We start from the raw sequence: 12,868 nt of genomic DNA, 5'->3' as shown, positions 1-12,868 counted from the left end.
CCCTTCAAAACCCTCAGATTGTTTTTCAGAGTCCATAGTCTCTCATGGTTCACCTCCCCTTCCAATTTCCCTCAACTCCCTTCTCCTCTCCATCTCCCCTTGTCCTACATGCCATTTGTTATGCTCCACAAATAAGTGAACATCTATTAAACAAGTCCCTCTATATGCCAGGCAATAAGCTAGAGATTGGAAATAAAACAGCAAACAGCCTCACTCCCTGCCCTATTTATAGGGTCCACAAAAACATCCACACAGTAATTTCTTCGAGAGTTAAGTGCTAGACAGAGTGACTACGGTCGCCATATCTACAAATCTGTGTTTTTACAAAACTCACTGCTCTTTCCCTGAATTTTGTTATAACTGGGAGATTTTCACTCGTTTTAGTGACATCATCCTAAACCTCAACATGCGTTTTTCCTTAAATCGGTCTCGATCACTGAAGATCCACTTTTCCAATTGTCTCCGGCATAATGATGAAATTCAAGGACCTGTCTTTGACTCAGACATTCCCTGATACCCTGCACGGGAATCTTACACAAGCTGGCATCTCTTCCACTGCCCTACAGTTGCCTCTTCACATTGAAAGAGCTGAAGAAAAAAACAGCATTCCTGATGTACCATAATCTGGTCCTTTTCATTTCAATGATTTAATTCCAAATGTGGTAATTCTATAGATGTCAGTTCACGAATTCATGGGAGAAATATGTCCTCTCCCTTGTCTTTCGTCCTCAGGATTACGAACTGCACAGTGTCCCTTATTCACAGAGGACATTTACAGAACTATTTTCTAATATATAAAATATGCTGAAATACAGATTTTAGTTACATGCTATTTTCATTTCATCCACTTTAAGGCAAAGTGAAATGCACATAGACAAAACAGATACAGACTCCAAATCTACAAAATAACTTACATCCTTCTTTTTATCTGAATTGTTAAGAGCAGCGTTCCAATTACAAACTCCCTGTATAACAAATAACTTCTAAAGACTGAATTTCTGTTGGTAGAAGACTGATACAAGTAACAGAATGCCACATTCTTTATAGCACGATACTTCAACCGACAAAAATCTGAATACTAAGCCTCATTAATTCATGCAAGCATTCACTCCATTCCTTCAACAAATATTGAATTGAAGATCTTCACTAGGCTAGGGCCTGGAGATACCATTTAACAAACAAAACAGTCTCCACCTCTAACCTCATTGAACTTAGAGCTGTGAAATAGAATTACTATAAGAGTCAAATAATTTGATTCAGCCTGGGTTAAAATTATAGTTGAAACCACCCACCACAAGTTTTCAATAGGATTTAACGAGAAACTTCAGATAAAAATGTTGATTATATAAATGGCTTTGAAACTGTAAAGCCCTAGGTTAGCCACTGCCTGGTGTTTAGAAAGATAAAGGTAAAAGTCAGAAAGTATTTATCTAGTAGTTACCATAGAATATAATTTTTTTTTAAGATTTTATTTATTTATTTGAGAGAGAGAGAGTGAGAGAGAGAGAATATGAGAAGGGAGAGGGTCAGAGGGAGAAGTAGACTCCTCAGTGAGCAGGGAGCCCGATGTGGGACTCGATCCCGGGACTCCAGGATCATGACCTGAGCCGAAAGCAGTTGCCCAACCAACTGCGCCACCCAGGCACCCCATAGAATATAATTTAAATCAATACTTGTGAGTTTCTTGTTACCATGAAACTAAGTCTCTTTCTAGGTCTGTTTCCTAAATAAGGCAAAGAGCTTTTCTGTTTGTTGTGACAGTTGTTTTCCAAGGACTATTAAACTATATAACCTTTCAATTACATGTTTGTTTTAGGAAACTACGTGTGTTAAAATATTTATTATAGAGAGTAATAGTTAATTATCTAAAGGTGAACACCATGTTGGTTGTAGGAGGTGGAATTCAATCACAAATCTTGTGATATTTAACCACTATGCCCTTACTGATCTTGAATATAATACATTTGAGATTATAAAAACCGATGGAGTAAAAACATATGTAAAAAGTGTCTGGCATTGCCAGGTTTTTTAAAAGTAAAATGAAGGAGTTTAAAAAAAAAATAGAAAAAGGCGTGAGTCTAACATTACTTTTAAAGCAATGCAAGATCTTAGTGTTCTCCAAGAGGGGAAAATGATCCTTTGCAAATTCATGATTTGCCCGGAATTATTTATTCTTTTACAATAAACTTGGTTGCTATAGTAAATTATCTGTTTCCATGAACTTCAAACCATGCACAGAACAAACCTCTACTAATTATTGTGGTCAATAAAATTTCTAAGTGTTCTACATTACTACTACTCTCAACATGTAACAACTCGACAAACTCCTCACAGAAACATTTATTTAAAAACTGGAATGGGGCGCCTGGGTGGCGCCCAGGTGGGTTAAGACTCTGCCTTCGGCTCAGGTCATGGTCTCAGAGTCCTGAGATTGAGCCCCGCATCAGGCCCTCTGCTCACTAGGGAGCCTGCTTCCCCCTCTCTCTCTGCCTGATGCTCTGCCTACTTGTGATCTGTCTCTCTTTCTCTCTCTCTCTGTCAAATAAATAAATAAAATCTTTTAAAAAAATAGAAAATAAAAACTGGAAACATCTAATTTTGAAATAATTTTAAAATATGCACAGCTGCAAAGAAAGCAAGTTGAAATAACGATAACCTAGATATTCCTCAAGTTAAAGAAAGTAAGATAACTTTGCCATGTAATCACTGGCGTGAAGGAATTCATGTGGGCAGATTCATAAAACACTGGTGCAGTAAAGATGGTTCCGCTGATCTTCACTTCGGTTTTAACTGGATCAAAAGGTTTGCGTATTTGTTTTGATTTTCTTGGTGTAAATTTTTCCATTTTTTATTCTGTCAGAGAACAGTGCCTTGTGTTTCATAATTCATGGGGTTGATTTATTTTTGACAATTCTATCACATTTTCAACAGCTATTACAAAACAATTTCCATCGGCAAATTTTAGAAGATTGGTAGTGTGGAAGCACTGCGGCACCTCAAAGTATACACTTTTAGAGTTTAACGCATAATTTTTTTAAAGCGAGGGATTCTAACACTAACCTTAATCATATAACCAGTATCTTTCAGAAAGCCTTCCTAAATAATGTCAAGAATTTCAGAAGAAAAAAAATTACTCATTCTTCCAATTCAATGAACTTTTATAAAAATAGTGTATAATCCATTGGTTTTTCCTTTTATTCAGCTGTGGGCTGCTGAAGGCTAGAATGCTAGAATCTTGACTTCTCTTAATGCGGAAGACCCTCAACATGCAAACTCCATTTTTTATTCCATTATTATAAAGCATTCTATGGTTTAACTTAAGTCCCTAGTACACAATGATTATATAGAGCAATAGCTTAAGAGGACATAATTAACTTATATGGTGAGTGCCAATCCAAATACCATAATCATCAATGTTATGTGAGGCTTCCTGTGAAAATCATATAGCAATGAGAAGATACAGAATATTAGTAAATGCTTTCTAACACAAATTCATACAGCGAGTAAGATCTTTGTGAAATTACACTATTTCTGGATCAAGACTAACCACATACATTTATTTCTTCTCCCTTGTAAGAACCATCCTTCCATTAAATAATGAAAGAGGGAAAATAAGAATCCAAAACAACATTAAGAGAAGAGGAAGGGAAGAGAGTAGCAATCAGTAGATGAGCGATTTCAACAAATTCCTAGAAGGCAGGATGGAGACCGAGGAGGAGTCACTGACAAGACAGGGCAGAGAAAGCTCTGGCTGCAGTAATGTGAGGGAAGCCATGTGTCCTAGAAAAGCCATAAAAACTTGTGGTCATTCAGTGTAGGAAAGGGAAGAATGAAAAATGGGGCTAAGAATGGGGAAATTAACAAAAAGCTCCATGGGGAATAGTCTATGATACCCCCCAAAATGGCATGGTGATCAATGTGTATGCCCCCCACAAAATGTAGGGGATTTCCTAAAGAAATAGAATGCCAGAAGAGCTAAACTCCCTAATATGATACATAGGGGTATGTCATACTAACAGCTAGCCCACCATTAACCCACATACTCAATAAGCTCGGTTCACCCATACAGAAGTCTTAATGTTTTATTGTCTGTCGTAAACGTAAGTAGACAACCAAAACCCATCTTTTTACTTTCTTTTAGATTTTATTTGAAAGATAGAGCTAGAGAGAGAACACAAGTAGTCAGAGTGGCAGGCATAGGGAGAGGAAGAAGCAGGCTTCCCGCTGAGCAAGGAGCCCGATGCAGGCCTCAATCCCAGGATCCTGGGATCATGACCTGAGCCAAAGACAGACACTTGACCAACTAAGCCACCCAGGGACTCTAACCCATCTTTTATTTAGAATAACAGAGGACAAAGATGATAAACCAACAAAAATACAATCCCCGGAGAAAATTAAAACAATTACAAAAAACTTCCTGTAAAAATCTATATTCATTGAAAGCTTTTAAGACCCATATGCATAAAATAAGAACAAGATGTTGTGAAAGAGGAACAGAGAGGAAGAGCAAGAAAGAGCTCTCAGGAATGAAGATACCAAAATTATGACTATGGTAACTAACAATTACCAGAAGCGTTCCAGGAAAGGTAGAAGAGTGGAGGGAGGAAAGGAATCTAAGCAAAGTATCTGTCTGTGTTCCAGCAATTTCTTTAACCTACTAAAACACAGAATTTCCAATATATATACTCTACAAAGCAAGGCTGAATCCAAGAGAAGAAACCAGGCAAAACCCACAGTAGGACTACAGATCATTCATTCAAGGGATTTATAAACAAAGCACAGAAGATAACGTGAGCTTTAGAACAGATAATAAGTCACTAATTTTGACATTGCAAAAGGAAAATAATACAAAAGTTGGAGGTGAAAGCAGAGGAATGGAGGGAAGGGCAGGAGCTAGTATCTTTGTCTCACAAAGTGGGGAGCCAAAAGACACTCTCTCTGATTCATGGGAAACTAAATAAAAATATCCTAACCCAGAGATTGCGCTTACATAACAACAGTGCTGCTACCTGTGTGCCGGGAACTTACTAAGAACATTAGGGGTTGTTCATTTTAACTGTACCATACGATGTTCAAAATGATCCTTAAAAAAAGAAAGGAAAAATGTTAAAGCTACAGGGTAACCAACACAGGAACCAGCAGTGGTGATAATAACTACATTAAAGGGGAGGAAAGAGAAAGATAAAGAGTGTGGTGAAAATAGGCAGATGCCTCGTGTATCAGAGCAGGAAGTCAAAAGATAACAATATCTAAAACTGGTAAGTCAAGAAACAGAGGCATAAATATTATTTAGACAAACGGCGATCATCCCCAGAAGAACTACATACTGAAACAACATCAACAAAATTTAAGTGGTTCCCTTGGGAAACAGGACTAGACTTGGGAAGAAACGTAACAGAAGACTACCGCATTTATGTATAAAAAATTTCTGACCTTTTTCCATTTTTAGCCATATGAGTGATTTACTTTGATCCTTTCTTTTAAATTTAGTGAATAATTTTTTTTTTTTTCAAAAACACTCACAATCTAGAATGTCCTACGGGCAAGTGAAATTCGTATGGATTTTAACGGTTTCCAGAGAATGAGCTAATAATGCCAGCTCCATAAGTTAGCATGTCCTACATTTTTCATTTATTTTTTTAAATTTTTAAATTTCTTTATAAACATGTAATGTATTATTAGCCCTAGGGGTACAGGTCTGTGAATCACCAGATTTACACACTTCACAGCACTCACCATTGTTCATTTTAACTTTCCCTCCACTCTTCTACCTTTCCTGGAACGCTTCTGGTAATTGTTAGTTACCATAGTCATAATTTGGTATCTTCATTCCTGAGAGCTCTTTCTTGCTCTTCCTCTCTGTTCCTCTTTCACAACATCTTGTTCTTATTTTATGCATATGGGTCTTAAAAGCTTTCAATGAATATAGATTTTTACAGGAAGTTTTTTGTAATTGTTTTAAATACATACCCTCCCCAATGTCTACATTTTTCATTTAAAGCTGTACTTGTGATTCTACAGAATACCAAGATGTAGCCCCTGGTGGCCTGTCATTGTAAGACACAGAATCCACAGTCTGAAAGGCACTATTTCCTCATCTGTCCCATCTTTAACATTTATGTTCTTTATTCCTCTTGTTAAGAATGGAAAGATCCTGTTTACCACAAGCATAGGTTCAAGAGAGAAAATTCCTGGTGAGATCGTTACTAACTAACCAAAGCCACCACTACCTCCACACTAGGCTAGAGCATCAGCACTGGTCATAACGGCCGGAGAAGGGTGGATACAACCCAGGGCATACAGACGTGGACTGAATCAGCAGCGGTAGGTCTTGCCTGCTCTTCTCCAAGGTTCCAAACCAGCCGTCCAAGAGCTCTGGCCACACCCCACACACATACGGCTGGAACAGCATTACACGTTGGCTCACACTATGATTTAACTTTTAAAAAAGTAGTCAGCATCCAAAACTGATATGGATTTCCACCTTTTCTCAATAAATCAACAGAGGCAGTCCCCTCCAGGAGGGTAGGTGTGCCCCAATTTGCCCCACCTAGCCCGCTCCCCTCATTTCTGTTACCAGTCCAGCTGTGGTAGCCATTTGCGTTTCTGACCCTTGGAAACCTGTCGGCATTCCAAAACTATGCCAAGAGTCTCTGGGGTAGGACTCGTAGGCTCAGGGGGCGATCAGGAACCCATCGGCAACAATGGCTCTTGGCAGCAATGGCTCCAGAAGGAAGTTAGCAACAGTGGGAGATAGCAGCCATTCCTATCGAAATGTTGTTTCTAAAGAGTAGGTATTTTAAAGCAGTGGATTCTCTCTATTGGGGCATTACATAAGATCTTCCAGTGGAGAAAAAACAAAAAAATATAAGAATTACCTCATAGGCCTAAAATTTGAGAATTTCGGTGTATGCCTCATTGACCACAGCTTATTCCCTGCCAAGTGCCTTACTTTCAATAGAACGAAGAATGAAATAAACTTTTAAAAAGTGGTAAATCCTAGCGATAACACTTAACAGCCAGAAGCAAAAATGGAAGCAAAGTCTGATAACTATTACTGTAATCTACACTTTCGATAAAAGAGTCATCATTTACTTACATTTTAATGTCTCTCCAGCATACGGTATGTGCAGTTTAAATCGGTCACAGTTGGGTCCAGGAGTCAATGACGTGCAGCTTTAATGAAAGAAAAGAAAAGATTTTTTTTTAAGTCCACTTATTTACGACATCTAATAAAGTAAATGAAAACTGCTCCTTATAGATACAAGATTAAAACACTGGCTTATAAAGAAAATAAAAGTCCTTGATGGACATGGAGGCCAAGACAATAGGACATCCCCTGAAACAAATAATCCATTTATCTCACAGTAAAACTTATCAGCTTTCTAAGGACAAACACCAAGGAAGCTTCAACTACTTCTCTCCAACAAGTGTATCTTGGCTTCTGATGCAGGTGTATTGTCCAAAACAGTCTTTGGCGTCAAGAATTTTAAGAGTTTTATGGACATATTTTAAATACAGACCCTTAACTTGCACTCATACTAAAAAGAGTCCACTTTTTTCTGACCCCAGATCATTTTCTCTCTCCATAGGTAGGGCACTTTCTCTGGACTTGGCACCCCTGGACTTCCATCTGCTGCTGAGTATAAGGCACTGTCCTCGTGTTCAGATAAAATGCAAATGGAAAAGGAGTTAGTCACTCAGGTCTGGGTTTATTTCTTTTCAATCTCTTACTTCACAAAATTATACAATGTTCTTTGTTCTTTACCCAGATTTACTTCACAAGCTCTTTCATGACCTCACAAGTGATAACCTCAACTGCACAACAGCAGCACTGGCTTCATAAATTAATACAATATTAATATGAAGTCAACTGAGGAAATTATAAGCCTTCATTTAGTTTTTAAAACTGAAGTTTTTCCATTATAAAGTAAAGCAAAGATATGCTAAATTTCTTTCATAATTCCAATACTGACTATGAGACATCTCTGAAAAGGATATTTGAAGGAACAGAAGAATTGTTAGAATATATGGACCACCTCCCTAGATGCCACTCTAAGGCAATAGTCAAATAAATTTAAGAAATGTTGACTCTAAGGGATGCCTGGGAGGTTCAGTTGGTTAAGTGTCTGACTCTTTGATTTCCGCTCAGGTCTCAATCTCGGGATTGTGAGATCCAGCTGGTGTCAGGCTCCGAGCTCAGTGTACTCTGCCTGCGATTATCTCTCACCCTTTGCCCCTTGCCCCACTCAGGCACCTGCACGCAGATGCACACGCTCTATTTCTCAGGAAAAAAATGCTGACTCTAAAAAAACTAACTGAGATCTCATACTAGATTTACCCTTACTTTTACCAAAACTATCTCCACGTGAAGGAGAAAAGAACCAGATGGAAAGTTTTATCTCACATATATTTAACATAAATCACTAGGTTGATTATTCCTCTTATCTTCAGGGGACAATTAAAAAAAACACCAGTTTACAAACTAAACAACAAAGTTGCACTAGTAATTGTATAGTAACCTATTTCAATTTTTTCTTAGAGGTTTTATGAACGCATTCTCCTTTACTGTTCAAAATAAAAATTCTTTGGGGCACATTTTATTAAAGGTAGGAAAATATTTCCCTTATAGTACAATCTTTCCTAACCCATAAGCATGGCAGTTATTTGAAAACACTTCTGGAAAACACATAAATTAAAGCATTACAAATATAAAGTATGACCTAATGACAGAAATGAACTACAAGCAACACCAAGAATTTTTTCTCATATATATTCAAAGAACAATATATATTTTTTTTAATTTTAATACAAAAATACACTATTCACAATCAAGCATCTCTTCTGGGCGTGATGATCAAATTATCTACCTATCTCACATAGCTTAGCAACTAAAGTTATTAATAGTACAGGAAATCCTCAGGATTAATCTGATTCGAGTTTGTTTGAAGAACTTGTCCTTCTTCAGTGTGAAATCAGTTGTGCGTTCACTGTTGGGCCACATTTTGTACTCTTCGCTTTACGCCTTAACGAGAACTGAAAAGGGCCTTACGTTCTGCCCCTTCACCTTCCTCCCTTCCTACGTGAACAGCTGGTTCCAGCCACCCTGGGGTGTTAAAAAACACATTTCTCCATCTGAGTGATTTGCTCAACTGTTTTTTTTTTGTTGTTTTTTTTTTTTTTAACCTAGGCATAAGGATTTACTGTGCATTGTTCTGTGGGTTAGGAGTACAGGGTAGACAAGACAGACAAGCTCGACCCTCCCATGGAACTCAAATTCTGACAAGGGAATAAGAGACAGAGACACAAAGATGGTTCCAGATGGCTAGATGTTGTGGAGAAAATAAAACAGCGCTGCCATGGAACAGGAGCGCCACTGCACTGGAGGACTGGGGAAGACCTCCTGGAGGAGGTGACATCTGAAACCTGCGTAACCATCACCAAGGGGCCGGCCGCCTCCCAGGGTGAGTTCTGGGGCAGAGCACTGGAGGCAGAGGAAACAGCTGGTGCAAAGGCGTGAAGGCAGGAACAAGTCTGATCTATCTGGGGGAAGCAATCTTGATATGTTTGGACGATGCAGCCAAGCAGAGTGAATGAGGGAGAGACCATCAAAAGATCAGGACAAGGGGTAAGCAAGGGACAGATCTTGCGGAGCCTTGTAGGTGGTGGCAATTAATGCAGAGTTTATTCCAAGAACAAAGGAGGGTGTTAAGAAGAGTAACATTATCTGATTCTTTTTACGAGATCACTGTCTACTGTATGGAAAAAGAGAAAGAGACTGTAAAAACATCCAACAGAAACCAACAGGAGTCCATTTCAGGAAAGAAAGATGAGGGATTCTTGGGCTAAGGGAGCAACAGTACCAATGGAGAGATGCGGATTTACTCACTGAAGCAGACTGGGAGGGAAGCAAGTTTAGGAAAAAGAGCTATCAAGTGTGAGGGGCACCTGGGTGGCTCAGTCGGTTGGGCCGCTGCCTTCAGCTCCGGTCATGATCCCAGGGTCCTGGGATTGAGTCCTGCATGGGGCTCCTTGCTCGGCAGGGAGCCTGCTTATCTCTCTGCCTCTGCCTGCTTGTGTGCACTCTCTCTCTCTGACAAATAAATAAATAAACAAAATCCTTAAAAGAAAAAAAAAAAGAGTATACAGTGTGAGACAACAGCCAAACCATATACAGAAACACAGCCAGAGTAAGGGGGGGGGGGGGGGGGGAGCACAGACAGCCAATCCATGAAAACATCATGAAAAAGACAGAAGAAGAATTTGCTACACCTTGGAGTAAGCACTGTATATTACTGAAAAGACCGCTACTTGGTGTGGGGACACGGGCAAGGGTCATACTCCCCAAAGAGCATTCCCAAGTTAAAATGGCTAACCTCTAGTTAACTGCAGGTTTCTGTTTTGCTAAGAGGAATATACAAATTCACGGCCAAGAACTTCACAGTTGAAGGCAACAGGGGAAAGACGATGCTGCCATTAGCAGGTCTCTCTCTCCTAAACAGCATTCGGTTTCTCTCAGGAAATGTTGAACCAATATTTAAGCTATCTCTTATGCTCTATCTTCCATACTATCCAAGTAGCTGTATACTACCCAACAGCTGTATGGGAAATAAGCCAATGTCGTGTTACTTAAAGGTTCTTTTAAAATTAAACTAAGAATATTTCCCCTGCTTTAAAATTACCTCTATCTAAAATTGGTTTGGGTCATATATTTAATTTACTGTGAAATTTCAGATCGCATTCAAGGACAGCATTAGTTCTTCCGTTACTCACCAAAAAAATGAGTTTAAAAAGATCAAAGAACACTTATGAATAGTATGATTTCCATTTACGAGAAAGATCTACGTGTGTGTATGTCTATGCACATAACCAGATTTCAGAACATGGGTTGCCAAAAGGTGGCAGGATCTGGGGTACTCTTTACTTCTTTTGATTACCTTTCTGCATTGCTTTGATTTTTATGATGAACATGGACTATTTTGTAATTACATTAAAAAAGTTAAGGTAGATCCTTTATATATTTGACTAGATGGCTTGATTTATCATTTATCTTGGTCTTCTAAAGAGCATCACTCTTTTTTTGAGAAAAACTGCAAGGATAATCTAATGATGAAGTTTTCAAGTAAAATATATATGGAAGTCTTTCTATCGTGATATCACAAAACTTCACACCACTAGTATTTACCATCCCTCATGATTCCATTGTGTCAGAGTTTGCGAAAGGCCTGATCGAGCAGTTCCGGTGTAGGATCTCCCGGGAAATTGCAATCAGACGTCATTAATAGATAACTAATGTAGTGGAGAAGTTCATTCATCTAGAAAATCATTTCCTTATATAAGTATGAAAAAGCTACTAAATAATAAGCTGCTGGCTTCATTAAAATTTTATTTGTATAATGGCAACTTATCCTAACACCATTAGATCTAAAATTTAAAAACCAATATTCCAAATTGAGTATCTTTGAATAAGAAAATAATTTTAAACAATTTAAAAAGTGCTGACAATCAAAATGTAACCTCAAATTTGTCTCTCCACTGAATTTCTCGAGTGCTTACCACTTGTCAGGCACTGTGCTAGGTACACAGAATAGAGCAGTGCCAAACAAAAAATGTCCTAGCATTATATTGGGGGAAAAGAGGTTTTGCATAAAGAACTATGCTCTAAAAATATATCTTGTACTGCAAATGCGCCATTTTCAAAGTTGCACACACGGGAGAACAAAGGGAGTTAAACCACCACATTCTGCAGATGATGCAAGTGGGAATTATCAAGTGGGACTTCCTGATAACATCAGAACAGGTAGTTTCCTGGGTGCTTTATTACAGAAATTAGAGCCAGCTAACCACAGATACAGTAAAATGCTAAATGTTAACAACCTCCACATACTCTTGTCCCTACCATGGCTTACCTACATCTATCTAATCACATGACTCCTAAGATGACTATTTACCTATTTTCCAGTTGTGGTTTATCTTCCCCACTAGGTCTTGATATTCTTGGTGCTGGGGTCCCTGGGGCGGTCTGTCAGTTAAGCCTCTGCCTTTGGCTCAGATCATCATCTCAGGGTCCTGGAATCAAGTCCTGCATCAGGCTCCGTGCTCAGGGGGCAGTCTGCTTGTCCCTCTCCCTCTGTCCCCATATCCCCCCATGTTCTCTCTGTCTCTGACTCTCTCTCTCTCTCAAATAACTAAATAAATAATATTTTTTTAAAAAAAAGATTCCTGGTGCCAACACTGTTTCATGTCCTACTGTAGCATCTAGCAGAGTACCAAGCATCCAGCACCGATAACACTTCAGCACCTACTAAACGTCAAAAACTAAACTCAGCAACTGTCATTTTACAAATGATGACAGTGAGGGGCCAAGGGTCTCACGGTGCTCAGAGAGAGCGCTGCAACTGGAAACCATGTTCAGGGTTCTCTGGCCACACCTTAGTCCCTCTGACCTAGGCATCCTTCAGTCATGTGGGAATCTCCAGCATCTAGCACTGCTGTCGGGGCCATGGATAATGTCAATAACTACGTGGCTAAAGGTTTGCCAAGTGAATGCATGGACTTCGACTCCCGGCCTTACGCTCTTTTCATGACCAAAACCACTGACTTAACTGGAACTGGGAAGCCACTCTTATCCTCCCCTCTGAGATAAAAGTATGATTATCTATAAAAGGTCGTCCCTTTGAGGAGCTGTCCATGTGACCCAGAATTTATGAAGTCACTTCCTAAAATTACTCTGTTTTCACAATAACTAAGAACACACGCTGGCATTTGTTGAGCATTTGCTCTGTGGCAGGTACTATTCTAAATTCTTTAATTAGACTGAACTATTTAAACCCACAGTGACCTTCAGAGATAGATGCTATTATGACCT

The 12,868-nt window shown here is 38.9% G+C and overlaps 1 protein-coding gene across 3 annotated transcripts in view; it reads right to left on the bottom strand.

The window, feature by feature from the left end:
* BABAM2 (BRISC and BRCA1 A complex member 2) overlaps nt 1–12,868 on the bottom strand; it is a 406,624-nt gene that overhangs the window by 357,751 nt on the left and 36,005 nt on the right. For all 3 annotated transcript variants that reach the window (XM_059405362.1, XM_059405361.1, XM_059405360.1), the window contains one exon: nt 7,100–7,176. In XM_059405362.1, coding sequence (XP_059261345.1) covers nt 7,100–7,176 — 77 coding nt within the window. The remainder of the gene's footprint in view (nt 1–7,099; nt 7,177–12,868) is intronic.

This window comes from Mustela nigripes, chromosome 7 (genome assembly GCF_022355385.1).
Source record: "Mustela nigripes isolate SB6536 chromosome 7, MUSNIG.SB6536, whole genome shotgun sequence".
NCBI classification, from domain to species: domain Eukaryota; kingdom Metazoa; phylum Chordata; class Mammalia; order Carnivora; family Mustelidae; genus Mustela; species Mustela nigripes.
The sequence above is the reverse complement of the archived record's forward strand: the minus strand, read 5'-3'. Positions and strand labels throughout refer to the sequence as shown.